The following is a 19053-nucleotide window of genomic DNA, read 5'->3' on the forward strand; positions in this document are numbered from 1 at the left end:
CAGTCACTAACGAACGTGGGTGCTTGGTGGCTGCCCAAGGAGGCAGTTTCCATGGGCCACATCTCCAACTGTCCCACCTTGCTCACCCCAGTCACTAACGAACGGGCTACACTCAACTCCCAGGAGCAGAGGGATGCAGAGAGTGAGGTTCTTTGGTTATGCTTGGAATATATCACTCTACCCAGTCACCAATTTAGCCTGGGCTGATTGTGGTAGCCACCGGCACGTAGATCTCATCACCCTGCCTGGTCACCAGCTCCCAATACTGTCACGTGGCTTAATACAGCGAGTCACAGAGGAGTTAGCAGCAGACTGAGAAGTACTTCATATTTAATGGACACACAGCAGAGAACAAACGCCAATGAGCCTCACAAACCCATTTTTCCTAATCTCCCTGTCCAGTGGATTAAAGTCACTCTAGAGATAATTCTCTGGGTGTTGGGGACATTCACAGGCACACATATTATTTTCGTATCAGGGCTTGAGGCCAGATTCTCAGCAAGTATGAGTCTGTGGATGCTGATGGGACAAAACCAATTAAAACCAGATTAAGATCTTGCCATATTTGGGCTTAGACTGGTTGCCATTAAAAGCGTAACCTCTGTGAACAGTTAAAAACAGCCCAATCTGATGGATCATCATCCTTTCCTGTCCCAAATAGATGGATAAAAACACATCTGGTAGCTCCCTGGAGTAACTGTTCTTATTTTTGAGAGCAGTCCTCTAGACAGGCCTGCCTTTTATATCGCTTTTTAAAGGCAATCACTCTAAATACCAACATAAACCCAGGAGCCCCTGTGTGCTCTTTTTTCTTAACCTCATATTAATGATTTGGGGTTCTCTCATATTAATGATTTGGAGTTCTCTCATATTAATCATTTGGGATTCTCCCTTACTTCTCCCAGCTCCAAACGAAGCCCTTTAAATGCTATGTATCTGGGGAGACTGGAGAGCTCTTCAAAGAATTGCAGATTACTTCCCACTAGCCAAAACCTAATGAATTGCCATGGATCACCAGCCAAAGGTCAGGAAAATGGGACCAGGCCACTGCCAAAGCCAACAAGATAGTGCCTGCTGTAGAGTTTTTGATTTCTACTGGATTTTTATCCCTGAAGGGAATGCGGATGATGGAAGCAAGACGATCAGAAATGAAAGCTGAAGCAGCTGTTACGCAGCCAGAGCAGACAGGGTGAAGGCAGAAGCCACCTCCCAGCAGACCAGCCACAAACCCAGCCAACCTCATCCAGGCAGGAACCGTGGCCAGACCCCACCTCACCTCCCTCTCCAAGGTTGTAAAGAACAGCAGCTCAAGAGGAAAACCAGCCTTTGCTTAGATGGGCCATCAGGTTTGGGTTTCCACACAAAGAGCCAACATGGAAGGTCCACCCTGATCCATAAGTAGCGTCTCTGCTCACATCCCCTTCGTTTATCAGCAAATGACTTTCTCACCACCAGCCCCCCGTCCCAGTCCCACAGCAAACTGAGAGTATCTTGAGGGTGGGGGCAAGTGACAACAGATTACAGCTCCAAAGCTTGGGTTTCATAAGGAGTTACAAACCCCTGCACAATACTCTTTCCTTCTGGATTAAGAAAGATTTTCCCCCAGTGGATTAACCTACTTGAAAGAATTCCACAAACAAAAATAAAATTCACTCAGAGAAATAAAACTAATTCCGTTAAATAGTCTTTGAGTTATGCACCAGATACTGGCTGGACTGTTGCAGAGCAAACTTCACATTGTCATTTACGTCTAACGCAGCTCCCCTCTCACACTCGATGCCCCTTCCTCACCAACCACTTCGGGAAGGTCCACAATAATTAAAATTAAAAACTTAAAATGGGAAGGACTTGTCCCTTGCAGTTATGATGCCCACATCTACCCCTCCCCTTTAAACTCCAAGGCAAAGACAATTTCAGGGGTAGGGGGAAGATGTTTAGTTGTGTTTTTTTTTCTTTCCCATTCCCCCCGTGCCTGCAACAGGCTTCTGGGGCTGGGAAAAGCGGGGAAGGTTTTGGGGAGGATACCTCATGGCTTGAAATATCCACCTGTGCAATACAACCGCCAGGCTCCTCTGCTCCCTCCTCTCCCCACTCTCGCACCATTGCTCTGCCAGGCTCCACGAGCAGAGCTGATGGCTGGGGCCTGGGATTTAAGAAAAAGATTCTGTAACAGCATTTTCTTACTCGTGCTTGTAAAGGATTGGTAAAAGACCCCCAAGGATGCTCAGTGGAGGCTGAGAAATCAAGGGGTACCCTGCTTTACTAAGTTTGTCCCCGTCCTCCTCTACGTAATTTCCTCTTCCTTGCCTATCACGTGCCTTTTTTTTCACCTGTCATCTCTTCTAAGCTGCAGCTCCAGCCCCATCGTGCCTTAAGCGGTTTTCTCCTCCTCTCTGAAAGGGCTCAAGAGTCAGGATTTGGTTTCTCCAGCTGTGAGGATGCTCCCCACAGCTGTGCTCTGTTGGGATGTTCGGCCTACCTACCCTGAAACAGCGAGAAAAAGGAGAGGCAGGGAATCTCTCCAACCTTCAGGTCGTGTGTGTCCCCCCCTCCCCCCCCCCAAGACAACAAGTTCATAAACAGCAAACAAAACACAGATTTGCAATTAGCTTGCGGGGGGAACTGCTTACGACTTGTGCTCAGCCGGCTTAGACTGAAGCTCCAACGGTGGAGCAGCGGTTTTACGATTCGGAGAGAACGCAGCCGTGAGGTATTTTTCTGTCCATTTAGACAAGTAGATAGTTTCAAGCCTTGGTTAACCAGGACTTAAAGGAGAAGTACAGTTTCGACTTCTGATGACTTCCCTTTGGGCCCACTCCCCACCCCCTATCACCTTCTCCTGCCCAAAAACTCGTGTCTTCCTCCCGCACCGAGACCTTCTGATCAAATGCCACCACAGAGCCAACTTCAGTTTGTACTTAAACATTCGTCAACATGGAATGGCTGTCGGGCATTCGGTGCATTCTCTTAGCCAACGCCAGAACAGAGAGAGAAGCAGCCAGGGTCAACTCACAAACAGATACAAAGCAAAGAGACAGAGAGACAGAAATTTAGAGGCCAGTCACCAATAAAGATGGAGAAGGGTGTGAAGATGCTCCCAAATTGCAGAGCCTCTAAATGCATGGAACCAAGCGTTCAGTCACTCTCTCACTCTTGGATATAATGTTCGGTTGGATGGCATTCTCTTACACGCTGGTAGGGCTGGGCTCTTTCCATTCAATCCCAGCCATTATCCTTGATCATGTGAGCTAGTTCAATGATGTATTTGCCTTCTTTATACTTCTGGCTGCTTTCAAAAGCGTGTTCCTAAAAAAAAAAAGAGGAGAAGGAATGAGATCAAGATGGTATCTGAAGGTAAAGTCGCAGTTACATTTCAGATCTGGGGATGCTGGTACATCTTAGCCCTGTCTACAGAGTAGAACAGCCCAACTGCAGGTCCTCCTGCTGGCTTTAAGGAAAATTATGTTGGAAGAATCTTAAATCCTGCTTCTAGCTGCCTTTACAGGCTGGAAAAACAGAACAATCAGCACCATGTAAACATGCAGCTTTTTGAAGGTGAATGGCTCCTTGAGCCACACTTTAGGAATCATCGGTGATAAAACCCACCTATTTCTAGTGGTCTGAGAATTTATTAATGTTTGTTAAGAACGCAGATGTTCCTCTGATGAATCCTGCTGTAAAAGCACTACTGCTGGGAACGAGACGGATTATGGTAAACTTCATGTGGAAATGGAGCAAAGGGCTGAGAAGGACCCACTCTCCACAGGTGTGTCCTGCAGCTACAGAAACACACGGTGCTTCAGCCCTGCAGGATCAACGAGTCAGGAATTCTGTGGGATCCCTAACAAGGAGGGACTCCATTATGGAGGCTGCACCCTGACAAGTAGTTCATCTCTGTCAGGTGTGCTGTTTGCCTGCATGTAATTCATCTGAAATAACATAATTCTGTTGCTGGAGAGGCTTGGACTTACTGCTATATTTATAACATTTTGTATTTTGTTTCACAATAAACTCTATGTACTTAGTGTCCTTCTCCATTTGCGAGATCCATGCTGTGTTTCTGCATGAATTCCTACTACATCAATTTTTGATGCTTTCCTTTTTATAGCCTTTCAACTGGTTTATTAAAGAATATTTCTGTCCAGAGGCCACAGATACAATATATGTTTTGTTTAGACACTGGTCAAAATGTTTTGACAAACAAATACGCTGCGTGCCTCCTGAAGCAGAAATTAGGATGTAGCATAAGCCTTTATTTGAAGGTAATTGAATTTATGAAGAGCAACAGACAGCAAACAGATTAACTCATGTTCAATAGCATTTCCAGTGGGAAGGACACAGGATTAACAATATATGGATCATTCTATTACTCTCGTATCATCTGGGGAAAAAAAAGACAATAGAACCACACGATCGATTGAAGTTATCCTCATTTATGTTAAGTATCACTAAGGGACACCCACCAAAACCAGGCTCACAGTGTATATTCTTAGTAAGACAATACATTATCCGCAAAGAGCTCCTGCTTTGAATGGATGCAACAAACCCAAAACAGGAGGGAAAATGGAAATATAACAAAAAGGAAAAAACATGTGGCTAAAGACCCACGTTTCTGGTTCCCAAGTTAATGGTCTTTCCACAAGACCACGTTACCATACCCACACCTGCAGAAAGGGCCGGAGCAAAGGTGTACACAGGAAAAACAAATGGTACCAATACTCACATATTTCCAACCCAGTGTGGTTTTGCAGTTTTCACAGTAAATATCTGCAACCGCATGTAATCCTGTTAATAACACCCGCTCCTCTGCAGGGCCACAACCCACATTAACTCTGGGGAAAAAGGAGAGATGCTCCCTGTTAGTGTGTCTTTCCACAGCACGATGCTACAATGAAGGTGACAGCCATTTCATGGCAGAATTTAAAAACGCAAGCAGGAGGTTCAGGATACTGAGTACCACAGCTGTGACCAAAACAAAGACCTCTTGCAGCTCCTGAACAGAATGAAAAGGTGAAACAGAATTTTTATTCAACTAAAAATTCTATAAAGCTTTGGACAGAAGATTAATAATATTCTAGTAAATTGCACTAATTATGCATTTGAGGAAGATTTTCATTTTCAAATTGATAAAATGGTACTTTTACTTTCCCAAATGGAAACTTGAAAAATGTAACTGAAATCGCCACATCTCCAACTGTCCCACCTTGCTCACCCCAGTCACTAACGAACGGGCTACACTCAACTCCCAGGAGCAGAGGGATGCAGAGAGTGAGGTTCTTTGGTTATGCTTGGAATATATCACTCTACCCAGTCACCAATTTAGCCTGGGCTGATTGTGGTAGCCACCGGCACGTAGATCTCATCACCCTGCCTGGTCACCAGCTCCCAATACTGTCACGTGGCTTAATACAGCGAGTCACAGAGGAGTTAGCAGCAGACTGAGAAGTACTTCATATTTAATGGACACACAGCAGAGAACAAACGCCAATGAGCCTCACAAACCCATTTTTCCTAATCTCCCTGTCCAGTGGATTAAAGTCACTCTAGAGATAATTCTCTGGGTGTTGGGGACATTCACAGGCACACATATTATTTTCGTATCAGGGCTTGAGGCCAGATTCTCAGCAAGTATGAGTCTGTGGATGCTGATGGGACAAAACCAATTAAAACCAGATTAAGATCTTGCCATATTTGGGCTTAGACTGGTTGCCATTAAAAGCGTAACCTCTGTGAACAGTTAAAAACAGCCCAATCTGATGGATCATCATCCTTTCCTGTCCCAAATAGATGGATAAAAACACATCTGGTAGCTCCCTGGAGTAACTGTTCTTATTTTTGAGAGCAGTCCTCTAGACAGGCCTGCCTTTTATATCGCTTTTTAAAGGCAATCACTCTAAATACCAACATAAACCCAGGAGCCCCTGTGTGCTCTTTTTTCTTAACCTCATATTAATGATTTGGGGTTCTCTCATATTAATGATTTGGAGTTCTCTCATATTAATCATTTGGGATTCTCCCTTACTTCTCCCAGCTCCAAACGAAGCCCTTTAAATGCTATGTATCTGGGGAGACTGGAGAGCTCTTCAAAGAATTGCAGATTACTTCCCACTAGCCAAAACCTAATGAATTGCCATGGATCACCAGCCAAAGGTCAGGAAAATGGGACCAGGCCACTGCCAAAGCCAACAAGATAGTGCCTGCTGTAGAGTTTTTGATTTCTACTGGATTTTTATCCCTGAAGGGAATGCGGATGATGGAAGCAAGACGATCAGAAATGAAAGCTGAAGCAGCTGTTACGCAGCCAGAGCAGACAGGGTGAAGGCAGAAGCCACCTCCCAGCAGACCAGCCACAAACCCAGCCAACCTCATCCAGGCAGGAACCGTGGCCAGACCCCACCTCACCTCCCTCTCCAAGGTTGTAAAGAACAGCAGCTCAAGAGGAAAACCAGCCTTTGCTTAGATGGGCCATCAGGTTTGGGTTTCCACACAAAGAGCCAACATGGAAGGTCCACCCTGATCCATAAGTAGCGTCTCTGCTCACATCCCCTTCGTTTATCAGCAAATGACTTTCTCACCACCAGCCCCCCGTCCCAGTCCCACAGCAAACTGAGAGTATCTTGAGGGTGGGGGCAAGTGACAACAGATTACAGCTCCAAAGCTTGGGTTTCATAAGGAGTTACAAACCCCTGCACAATACTCTTTCCTTCTGGATTAAGAAAGATTTTCCCCCAGTGGATTAACCTACTTGAAAGAATTCCACAAACAAAAATAAAATTCACTCAGAGAAATAAAACTAATTCCGTTAAATAGTCTTTGAGTTATGCACCAGATACTGGCTGGACTGTTGCAGAGCAAACTTCACATTGTCATTTACGTCTAACGCAGCTCCCCTCTCACACTCGATGCCCCTTCCTCACCAACCACTTCGGGAAGGTCCACAATAATTAAAATTAAAAACTTAAAATGGGAAGGACTTGTCCCTTGCAGTTATGATGCCCACATCTACCCCTCCCCTTTAAACTCCAAGGCAAAGACAATTTCAGGGGTAGGGGGAAGATGTTTAGTTGTGTTTTTTTTTCTTTCCCATTCCCCCCGTGCCTGCAACAGGCTTCTGGGGCTGGGAAAAGCGGGGAAGGTTTTGGGGAGGATACCTCATGGCTTGAAATATCCACCTGTGCAATACAACCGCCAGGCTCCTCTGCTCCCTCCTCTCCCCACTCTCGCACCATTGCTCTGCCAGGCTCCACGAGCAGAGCTGATGGCTGGGGCCTGGGATTTAAGAAAAAGATTCTGTAACAGCATTTTCTTACTCGTGCTTGTAAAGGATTGGTAAAAGACCCCCAAGGATGCTCAGTGGAGGCTGAGAAATCAAGGGGTACCCTGCTTTACTAAGTTTGTCCCCGTCCTCCTCTACGTAATTTCCTCTTCCTTGCCTATCACGTGCCTTTTTTTTCACCTGTCATCTCTTCTAAGCTGCAGCTCCAGCCCCATCGTGCCTTAAGCGGTTTTCTCCTCCTCTCTGAAAGGGCTCAAGAGTCAGGATTTGGTTTCTCCAGCTGTGAGGATGCTCCCCACAGCTGTGCTCTGTTGGGATGTTCGGCCTACCTACCCTGAAACAGCGAGAAAAAGGAGAGGCAGGGAATCTCTCCAACCTTCAGGTCGTGTGTGTCCCCCCCTCCCCCCCCCCAAGACAACAAGTTCATAAACAGCAAACAAAACACAGATTTGCAATTAGCTTGCGGGGGGAACTGCTTACGACTTGTGCTCAGCCGGCTTAGACTGAAGCTCCAACGGTGGAGCAGCGGTTTTACGATTCGGAGAGAACGCAGCCGTGAGGTATTTTTCTGTCCATTTAGACAAGTAGATAGTTTCAAGCCTTGGTTAACCAGGACTTAAAGGAGAAGTACAGTTTCGACTTCTGATGACTTCCCTTTGGGCCCACTCCCCACCCCCTATCACCTTCTCCTGCCCAAAAACTCGTGTCTTCCTCCCGCACCGAGACCTTCTGATCAAATGCCACCACAGAGCCAACTTCAGTTTGTACTTAAACATTCGTCAACATGGAATGGCTGTCGGGCATTCGGTGCATTCTCTTAGCCAACGCCAGAACAGAGAGAGAAGCAGCCAGGGTCAACTCACAAACAGATACAAAGCAAAGAGACAGAGAGACAGAAATTTAGAGGCCAGTCACCAATAAAGATGGAGAAGGGTGTGAAGATGCTCCCAAATTGCAGAGCCTCTAAATGCATGGAACCAAGCGTTCAGTCACTCTCTCACTCTTGGATATAATGTTCGGTTGGATGGCATTCTCTTACACGCTGGTAGGGCTGGGCTCTTTCCATTCAATCCCAGCCATTATCCTTGATCATGTGAGCTAGTTCAATGATGTATTTGCCTTCTTTATACTTCTGGCTGCTTTCAAAAGCGTGTTCCTAAAAAAAAAAAGAGGAGAAGGAATGAGATCAAGATGGTATCTGAAGGTAAAGTCGCAGTTACATTTCAGATCTGGGGATGCTGGTACATCTTAGCCCTGTCTACAGAGTAGAACAGCCCAACTGCAGGTCCTCCTGCTGGCTTTAAGGAAAATTATGTTGGAAGAATCTTAAATCCTGCTTCTAGCTGCCTTTACAGGCTGGAAAAACAGAACAATCAGCACCATGTAAACATGCAGCTTTTTGAAGGTGAATGGCTCCTTGAGCCACACTTTAGGAATCATCGGTGATAAAACCCACCTATTTCTAGTGGTCTGAGAATTTATTAATGTTTGTTAAGAACGCAGATGTTCCTCTGATGAATCCTGCTGTAAAAGCACTACTGCTGGGAACGAGACGGATTATGGTAAACTTCATGTGGAAATGGAGCAAAGGGCTGAGAAGGACCCACTCTCCACAGGTGTGTCCTGCAGCTACAGAAACACACGGTGCTTCAGCCCTGCAGGATCAACGAGTCAGGAATTCTGTGGGATCCCTAACAAGGAGGGACTCCATTATGGAGGCTGCACCCTGACAAGTAGTTCATCTCTGTCAGGTGTGCTGTTTGCCTGCATGTAATTCATCTGAAATAACATAATTCTGTTGCTGGAGAGGCTTGGACTTACTGCTATATTTATAACATTTTGTATTTTGTTTCACAATAAACTCTATGTACTTAGTGTCCTTCTCCATTTGCGAGATCCATGCTGTGTTTCTGCATGAATTCCTACTACATCAATTTTTGATGCTTTCCTTTTTATAGCCTTTCAACTGGTTTATTAAAGAATATTTCTGTCCAGAGGCCACAGATACAATATATGTTTTGTTTAGACACTGGTCAAAATGTTTTGACAAACAAATACGCTGCGTGCCTCCTGAAGCAGAAATTAGGATGTAGCATAAGCCTTTATTTGAAGGTAATTGAATTTATGAAGAGCAACAGACAGCAAACAGATTAACTCATGTTCAATAGCATTTCCAGTGGGAAGGACACAGGATTAACAATATATGGATCATTCTATTACTCTCGTATCATCTGGGGAAAAAAAAGACAATAGAACCACACGATCGATTGAAGTTATCCTCATTTATGTTAAGTATCACTAAGGGACACCCACCAAAACCAGGCTCACAGTGTATATTCTTAGTAAGACAATACATTATCCGCAAAGAGCTCCTGCTTTGAATGGATGCAACAAACCCAAAACAGGAGGGAAAATGGAAATATAACAAAAAGGAAAAAACATGTGGCTAAAGACCCACGTTTCTGGTTCCCAAGTTAATGGTCTTTCCACAAGACCACGTTACCATACCCACACCTGCAGAAAGGGCCGGAGCAAAGGTGTACACAGGAAAAACAAATGGTACCAATACTCACATATTTCCAACCCAGTGTGGTTTTGCAGTTTTCACAGTAAATATCTGCAACCGCATGTAATCCTGTTAATAACACCCGCTCCTCTGCAGGGCCACAACCCACATTAACTCTGGGGAAAAAGGAGAGATGCTCCCTGTTAGTGTGTCTTTCCACAGCACGATGCTACAATGAAGGTGACAGCCATTTCATGGCAGAATTTAAAAACGCAAGCAGGAGGTTCAGGATACTGAGTACCACAGCTGTGACCAAAACAAAGACCTCTTGCAGCTCCTGAACAGAATGAAAAGGTGAAACAGAATTTTTATTCAACTAAAAATTCTATAAAGCTTTGGACAGGAGATTAATAATATTCTAGTAAATTGCACTAATTATGCATTTGAGGAAGATTTTCGTTTTCAAATTGATAAAATGGTACTTTTACTTTCCCAAATGGAAACTTGAAAAATGTAACTGAAATCAGTTCTTCTGAAAGACATCCTAGCAGTGATCTCACCAAAACTGTTTGCAGTTATTGGGAAAATTATACTTATTTTTTATGCTAGCTCTAAAAAGTTCGCATTTAGATATTATTTACTCTCTACATTTACAAAACTTTGACTCTTTGGTCCAACTGCATTCTCTCAGAAGAGAATGACTCAGCTGTTAGATCTTATTTCTCAATGAGATGATGAAAAACCACCTTCTCTTAGCTCCTTATCTGAAACCTCAACATAAAATCAAATATGAATCATTGCTGTTACACATCTCTTTCTCCAAGCATTTTCAGTAAGCTCCCAAGTCTCAGGCAGAAGCTTTCTAAAGGAGGACTATCCTTTTGGTTTTCTTCTTCACAAGGGTTTTCTTAATTAATTCTATCGCAAGAGATGCAGAGGTGATGTGTACAAAGTTATACTCACACTGAGTTGAAGAGGTATGCTCGTCCTTGGCTTCCTTGAAAGGACTGAAAGGGTCTCTTTCTCCAAGCATTTTCAGCAAGCTCCCAAGTCTCAGGCAGAGGTTTTCTAAAGGAGGACTATCCTTTTGTTTCTTTTCTTCACGAGGGTTTTCTTAATTCTATCGCAAGAGATGCAGAGGTGATATCTCTTTCTCCAAGCATTTTCAGTAAGCTCCCAAGTCTCAGGCAGAAGCTTTCTAAAGGAGGACTATCCTTTTGGTTTTCTTCTTCACAAGGGTTTTCTTAATTAATTCTATCGCAAGAGATGCAGAGGTGATGTGTACAAAGTTATACTCACACTGAGTTGAAGAGGTATGCTCGTCCTTGGCTTCCTTGAAAGGACTGAAAGGCAAGAAAACAAGACTCAGTTGGCTGGGTGGTAGAAATCAGGCTAAACCAGGACCTGCCCTCCCCAACTGCATCAGTGGTAGTTATAGCAACTGTCAGCCAGGGCTGGAGAAACGCACATCGTTACAGCCTTCGAGATGGAAGGAGCACAAAGCAAAACGTGAGGAGATGAGCACTGATGAACAGAGGTCTTGTCCCACAGATGGGAAGAAGGGAGCAGCTGCCTCCAGCCCTAAGGCCTGCCCATTTCAGGAGGCACACCAGCAGCCCACTGGGAACTTCACCTGGTACTACCAGCACTTCCAGTGCTGTACAAGCCCAATGTACTTTTTTTTCAAGAGTGAAGCTGTTTTCTCTCTTATATCCCAGCACTGTCCGCTTTCACCCTTTACGTTCTGTTTATGAATTTCTCACTGCTGCCTCAACCTTACCTCATGCAGCCTGGCTGCCAAATATCGATTTCAATCTCTTTTCTAAAAACAAGGTGCTCCCGGAGGCTTCCCATTGCACTGCCAGTTCTCAAACACGGCTGCTGCACTTGACAGCACGCGAATTCCCCTTGGGAAGCTGCACAGATGGACACTGAGCCCCAAACCAAGAGACTGGGACCTATTTGTGCACTCAAATACAACCCCTACTCTAGTGGTTTTACAGAAGACCTTAACCTTGGGGAGGTGTCTGCAAGCCTTCACATTCCCACTGATGCCAGGGAGATCTTCAGGACTGATCTAAACACAGGATGAGATACAACTGGACAGAGATAAAGGCGGACAAGAGAGAACCACATAGTAGCAAAACCACACCAGATAATCACTGGTCATGGCACATCCTCTCTGCTCCACCTTTCCTTGGGATCTTTAAGCATCACCATGAAAAGGCAGGATTTGGAGGAGAGCAGGGCAGGAGCAGCCCGGTGGGACACTGCAGGTAGGCAGGACACTTCTGAGAGCCAGCAGGATCCACTTGTGACAAGGCCGTAACGTTACCCTGTGCCAGTGCCTCCCTTCCAGGAGCTGGCTCACACATAGCAAGTGCTACCTGCATTTTTAATGTACTTTGACAAGCACACACTGAATTAAACATTTGGTGCTTATGAGCAAGGCACAGTCACTCTCTGCACGCAAGTAACCTTATGAGATACCTCAGGGAATGTATGCACTGAGGGGCAAGGAGCTGGGAAAGCCAAAGAGCAGCTTTTCTGGACCATTTAATCCTTCACATTGCACCTTACCAGGAACCTTGGAATATTTAATGGTTTTCTTAAAACTTCAGCTTCTACAGATGAGCAACGATTTCAGATTAAATACTTGGAAAAGGAGGGAGAAAGAGCTTTGAGGGAAAGAGAAAAACATTCAAGGTTTAACATCCCTGGCCCACTAACACTGGTCATTTAAGGGTGATCTGACCCTGGAGCAGCACATAAAGCAACCTCTGAGAGGTCCTTGTGCTTCCCAGGTTGTCCCCTTCCATCAGTCCAGCCCTAAGGATGCATCCCTACGCCTGCCCAACCGCTGCCTCACAGAGAAGTCAAGTCAAAGCCATGCCTGAAAACCAACAGATGGATGCAGATGGATCTGGACCCCATTTCTTATATCTACACACATCTGCATGAATCAACTGCCTCCTCTGTTTCCAGCTAATGGTCCTAATTGCCAGAGCTGAGCTACCAACTAATTAGCTCCAGAGAGTATTTCTTGGATGCTGCCTGGGGTAACGGCAAGCAGCTCTGTAACAGCCTGGAAGATGTTCTCTCCATCATGAGTCCTGTTCACATGAAGGGCAGAGATGGGAAATTCACTGACCAGCAGGAGACAACAAAACACATTAAAGGTGTGATTTAAAAACTGTCCTTCAGACAAGAGAACAAGTACAGCCTGTCACAGTGTTTAGCCTGAGGCCCTTCTTGGTGCCAAGGTACTCTCTAGAAGTGATGAAGGCCCACTAGAAAATCCCCAATTGTAGGAATGTATGTAAAAGGCTCCTCACCAGGGAGCAGAGGCAGCCCTGTGGGCAAACACAACGCCACGGGGCACTGCAGGCAGGGAAACACATCCAGCAAGGAATGCTGCCTGTGAGGTCTGCATGGCAGCAGGGGCTCTGCCAAGCATAAAGTCACTGCCTGGCAAAAAAATAGTGAGTCAGTCCTGGGGGAATAGCTGTTCTTCAGAGGAATCTGAAGCCCAGTATTAGTTGCCACCCAAGGCACAGAAGAGCCACTCTGGATTCAGAGAGGATGCCTGAGGCACTTAGATATCTCTTTCACTCAGACAAAAGCAGCGCCCTGAGGAATGCCTCTTTTCTTGGGCAGGAATTAAATAGGACACATGGCTCAAGCACGTTTGTATAATTGCATTTATTAGAGAAGCTTCTTTTAATCCTTCTGCAGCACTCAAGTCCTTTATTATTGTTATTGTCAGCTGGCTGATACCCCACACAACTAGGTGTAGACTGACTTCTACACAATACACTGTGTTGTTTCAGCCTCCTGTGTGGTAAAGTAGGAACAGGGACAGAACTGTTGCCCCCCAGGCCAGAAAGAAGAGTCCAAGCCAGACCCAGGCAACACTCTACCTTGTTGCAGCAAGGAGCAGGGACATTGGCTGTCCACGCTGCAGGGAGGGATAGCAGCCTGGAAGGATGAGCTGTGGATGGGGTACAGGGATGAAGCAGAAGGTCCCACAGCAGCTTGTGTGCCATCAAAGCAAAATGAAAGCAGATGAAGCTTGCTAACCATCCAGTCCTTCCCAGCAAATACTTTTCCATAAACACCAAAGTGACTAAGTTTGCCAATAACAACAAACCATGGGAGCAAAGTTTTTATTGGTACAGAAATAGGATTTTCCATTACTGCTGTACAAAGGCCTGTCTTTAATAAACAACAAAACCAAACCCATCAGCTTTGTGTTTGGGGCTCAGTGGACACTCTTCCAGCCCACTCCTAGGGGACAGTAGCATCCTTTCAGAGGTGCCCTTCCTTCCAGCGCAAGCCAGCGCTTCAGGGGATCTAAGGGCAATCACTGCAAAAAAACAATCACATTAATTATCCCCTGCCCAAGCAGAATTTTTCAACATCCCACTGCCTAGCTTTCAGTGCTGCTGCCTGTCTTAATGTTCACCCTCCAGCTAGCTAAGGATTTGGCAAACCATATAAAAAGAAGCCAGAAAGGTCTGGCAACCACCTCAAGTTCACCAGCACGTTTGCTCTCTGCAAGACTAAGCCAACTGTACCTTTATAAAGGTACCACAGGCAGGTTTTATCTGGGAGTTGTAACCTCAACATTTTCCTGAAGACTTTCCTTCTCTTCTGGCCCTCCAAAGAAATTGGCACATGCTGTGGGCACAATGAAACCAGAAGAAACAGATCTATTTATACACAAACAGATGTTCTTTGCTTTATTTATTTATTTAGGAAACATACAAAGAGATTTCCACTACAGGCTTGGTTTTCCCTGAACAGTGACAGTCAGCAGTAAGACCTACTCTCTATGCTATGCATTTTCTCTGTGTAAATTTCCTTGATACACATTCAAAGGTGTATCTCACACACATGCTTATAAATCCAGACTTCTCATTCTCTAAAACAACAGCTCCTGGCATCACTTTCCAGCTGAAAGAAATGGAAAGGATTTTTTTTTTTTTGTTGCTGTTTCCCACTGAAAGCCCAAGCACATATTTTTCTCTGCACTGCTAACACTCAATGTCTGGCTGGAAACACATCTGTATATGCCAGCAACAAAGCTCTCCCTCCCCATCCTGCCTGAGCCCTCTAAAAAAACAATACATGCTTTTGAGATGTGCAATGCACAACTGCTTTCTCCTCCTGACTACTCACATTCAAAAACCTTCCCCGCTCCTGGGTGCTCCTCTGCTCAGCGTGGAGGCACCTAAAAGCTGCAGGGACCGAGGAGTGCTGATTTGAGGACCCAGGTGGGGAACCACCAGCCTGGAGTCAGCTATTTGGCTGCAGATCCTCGCCTGCCAAAGCTGTCTCTCGTTACAGCAGAAGCTCCATGTTAAGATGCCTCTGGCAGCTGCTCTGGTTTAAGAAGTTCCTGTCACCCAATTTACAGACACTCATTATGGCCCCCTCAGCTGTGCTGATTCCAAATTAGATCTATGGAATCATTCTTTTTAAAAACAAATACTTGGTGGGGGGGGGTTGAGGGAAATAGCTTTTTCTCCTTGTACCATATCACGGATCCAGTTTAAAGGGCAATCACACAGACTACTTAATAATCACAGTATGGGGGCAGACACAAGTCATTCGGAGAACAAGTTCTCAAACTGAATTTGCTGGCAGGGAACCACAGTGCAGAACTGCAGCTCCAGCGAGAGACAGTCTGCAGGAGAGGGAGTTTGGGTTTCGCAGACGCCGTTAAACCAGATCTGCCGCAGAAGGCAGCGTAACACACAGCCAGCATCTAAGAAACGCCAGCTCCTTTGTGGCAGCCACTTTCTGCTCGTTAAGAGATGGACTCAGCCTGCAAACCCAGCCTCAAAGCTGAATCCTTATATATTCAACACCCGCAACCTTGGGAGCTGTCATTTTGGTTTAGTCCATTTGTTATATTCTGGCCTCAATCTGAAGAGCTGAATCTACTGTTCCGTTTGCTCTGAGCAAGATGCATGACTCCTTCAGAGCCTTCTTCAGCAGCACAACAGCAGGCAGACAGCCACGGAGGCAGAGGAGGGCTATGTCCCTCCATCACTGCAGCCTGTTCCGTGTCCCACCTGCCTTCCCACTGCCACCAGACCTTCACATTTGCACATTCCCATTACTGGTGACCGCTGGAGACACAGGGGGAAATTTTCACATTCAATCAGTAGAGCCAGGGAAAGGCATGAATTCTGAATGTGCTCCAAACACGCCTACGCACCATATCCCTTCTCCCCGGTACCTACAGCTTCTCATTCAGCGCGCAGCCCACTCAGCAGTTCCACACACTGAACAGATGATAGGATTAATACCCCAAGTCTTTGTGACGGCATTCGACAATAGGCTAAACACAAAAAAAGAGCTGGCTGGAATCATCTGGAACAAATAGGAAGCAGTTGCCAGGACTAAATGGCTCCATACTGATGCTTGTTCTCTGCAGACTGCAGGGCTGAACACCCCCACTCACCTATATCCAGCTGGCAGCCGTTTAAGAAGCCAATAAAACAAAAATGAAAGAGCAACTGGTCCCAAAGAGGTACAAGGGGAAAAAGGAACAGAGTGTGCCCCCTCCACGCTACGCTCTTGAAAGCTACAAATAATTCTCACTGCAAGGATGCAAAGAGGAACAAGAAGGGCCAAAGCTACTGCCAGGGATCACTGGCCATCAGCACGTCCCAGGCAACGTGGAATGGTAGCATCAGGAGAAGCCAAATGACCACAGCCATCCAGAGTCTTCAAAAAAGAACATGTTTTCTGCGCTTGTCATATCCCCACTGGGACAGAGCAATTCAGTGAGTAAGAAAAACAGTATCATGAACTCCTGGGTTTAAAAGGCACCAAAGCCTGTGGGAGAAAAATTCATCTAACGCCTATTCAGAGACAGCTCTTTTATCATCTTACTTCCCACCTACATCTACGACGTTTGTTTTTTAAGTTACTAGTCATTTCCACAACACTGCCTGTAGGATTTATCTATTCTTGCTGCCGATTTAGCCTTTGAACACCTAAGGATGAGATGTTCTCATAAAACACAATCTGAATAGGGAGAGGAGACCTTTAAGTACAACCAAAGCGGGATGCCAATCCAACTGAAGCACACAAAGGTTTGCCTATAAAGATATGCTCTAAAACACAGGCGCTTCTCATGCTCATCCCGCTCCCTCTAGTAATTAATCCCAACCCCTATCAGCTGCTATCCCACCTAACAATCAGTATCACACAGAAAGCTCTGCCTTAATGGCACCTTTCAAGCCCTACTAATTACGGTAATAATGATTTGATTAAAAAAGTAAGTCCATGTGTTTAGAGGAACCACTATGCCTGGTAACAGCACTAGGTGTACTATGACTCTATGAGGAGGTTACTCATGAGTCACTGTGCAGTGGAAAGAAAGTTGGAAAAATAGAAGTATGAAAATACCTGCTGCAGATTGTGGGGGCTGCCCTAGACAGCACGAGCCATTTCAACCATCTACTTGCATCATTCTCAAGTATTTCCCAAGGGAGCAGGAGTTCAATTAGCTGGTCCCTGTATCCATGCAGACTACAGAGACCTCCTCAGGCTTCATTAATTTCACCTTGTTCTTCCTCACAGAAGGGACAGTAAATGATCTGATTAAACCGAGATTCAATTTTGCGCCGATTATGTGAGATACAGACCCATGTCAAGGGAACCAGTTACATTATTCCACCCCACGCACAGATGTGACCTTACCCTGTTCTAACTGCGGTCCTGAGTTTTAATTGAGTTTTAACGTGGGTCCTTAATGCTATTTAAAGCCCAAAGTCGATATGGAATTAGTGGACCAAACTCATCTCTGAAGTAATTCAATTAATTCAGCATGGCCTTATTCCCCTGCAGTTTATGTTGCTGAGTGAATACACAGTGAATAACTCATGAGTCTGACGTGTTTCATCCCAGGAACAGCTACATCTGAGCAGTTTTACACTGTGTTTCTGTCTCAGGTTACGTAGTCTGTGAGAAGGAAAGTGCACAGACTGGAAAGATGAAAGATGTAACAAGATTTTTATATTATTTTTTTTTAATTCTGACAGGAGATGTTATTAGTTTTTTATTCTGCCTCCTGGCAGCAGCAGGTGTTCATTCAACCCCCTGGTTCCCTCCACACCGGACACGAGCAGGGCTGAGCCACGTTTCTGATAAGAGCCTTTTGTCCTAACAGGAACTAACTCAGCACTTTCACAGCACAGGATAGGTGGGGAGAGACTGCAGCCAGACAGGGCAAAAGCTCTGAGCACACACACACACACACCTGCAAAAACACCAGCAGGGCATCCCGCTGGCACCACCTCTGCCTCCCATGATATAAATTCTCTGTACGGTGATGCCGTCAGGGAAAAGGTCAATGTAACAGAGCAAATTATCAGTAACTAAAAAACCTCACACTTCTGCTACATCCCATTTTTGCCCATTTTTGCATCAACTCCTGCTTTGTGTGCAAGAGGAGAACCTTTACCCCTTGGAACTGTTTCACGTTGCAGAAGCAGCTCTGCGTGAGCTGGGTCTAAGTCCTCTGTGCCACAACCAGAAGGACAGACTTCCCAAACAGACTGAAAGACATGAGCCATCACTGCCAGCTAAAGCCATCTTCAGACCTACTCCAACCTACAAGAGCCCTTTAGCACTCAGGCAGCTTTCACATCACAGACCCTGCTGTGCTCTGAAATCCAAGTGTTCCAGTGCCACATGCCAACCTCCCCCCTCCCGATCCTTAAAATACTCAGCTTGGCTCAAAATTCAGGCAATTTTAAGTAGTAGCTGCATTTTATTTTTTTAAATAAGGACTCAGAATAGGGTTTTTTGTTTGTTTGGCTTTTTTTTTTTTTGTAAGTGAGATTCTCCCATCTTTTCATATTTGTAGGAGCCGAGATGAAAAAAACATCAGCACTGTTCACAAGACTTCCAAAAATGCTAAAAAAAAAAGTATCACAAACCACAAGAGGACATTCAGCACACCCTTTGTGGCGTTATCTCTAGAACATCAATGCTCTCAGGAAGATGGAAAACAAACGGGACCATACAGATGCCCGAGCCCATCAGAAGCGAGCCATGAAACGCGGCTCTGTCCTGCTCATCGGAGCGGTTCTCCAACACACGTCAGCACAACACGAAGGTGACACCAACGCTCCAACGGGGCTGTGTTGCTCCCAGGCAGAGAGACTGTACATACCCATTTGCTCCTGGATCCCTGACCCATTTAAATTCCCAGTTATTAATTCATGTGTCAGTACGACTGTCCATTAGC

At 45.4% G+C, this 19053-nt stretch overlaps 2 protein-coding genes across 3 annotated transcripts in view; both read right to left on the bottom strand.

The window, feature by feature from the left end:
- The window catches only part of YPEL2 (yippee like 2), a 46792-nt gene that overhangs the window by 2165 nt on the left and 25574 nt on the right, over nt 1-19053 (bottom strand). Inside the window, exons 1-3 of one of the 2 annotated variants that reach the window (XR_001413275.1) lie at nt 10746-10798; nt 9850-9958; nt 5188-8432 (exon numbers count right to left, since the gene is read on the bottom strand). Coding sequence is in view for 1 of the 2 variants with exons in the window: in XM_014953180.1 (XP_014808666.1) it covers nt 8343-8432; nt 9850-9958 (199 nt within the window). In the remaining variant the exon portion in view is untranslated. Of the gene's footprint in view, nt 1-5187; nt 8433-9849; nt 9959-10745; nt 10799-19053 lie in introns of those variants that run through there. The other variant, XM_014953180.1, reaches the window with a different exon arrangement.
- On the bottom strand, nt 22-5116 carry LOC106894364 (protein yippee-like 2). Its single transcript, XM_014952995.1, has 3 exons — nt 5087-5116; nt 4724-4885; nt 22-3306 (listed from the first exon to the last, which is right to left on the bottom strand). The coding sequence occupies exons 1-3, from the start codon at nt 5114-5116 to the stop codon at nt 3217-3219; spliced, it is 282 nt and encodes a 93-aa protein (XP_014808481.1). The 3' UTR covers nt 22-3216.

This window comes from Calidris pugnax, unplaced genomic scaffold, assembly GCF_001431845.1.
Source record: "Calidris pugnax isolate Ruff unplaced genomic scaffold, ASM143184v1 scaffold133, whole genome shotgun sequence".
In the NCBI taxonomy this organism is placed as follows: Eukaryota; Metazoa; Chordata; class Aves; order Charadriiformes; family Scolopacidae; genus Calidris; species Calidris pugnax.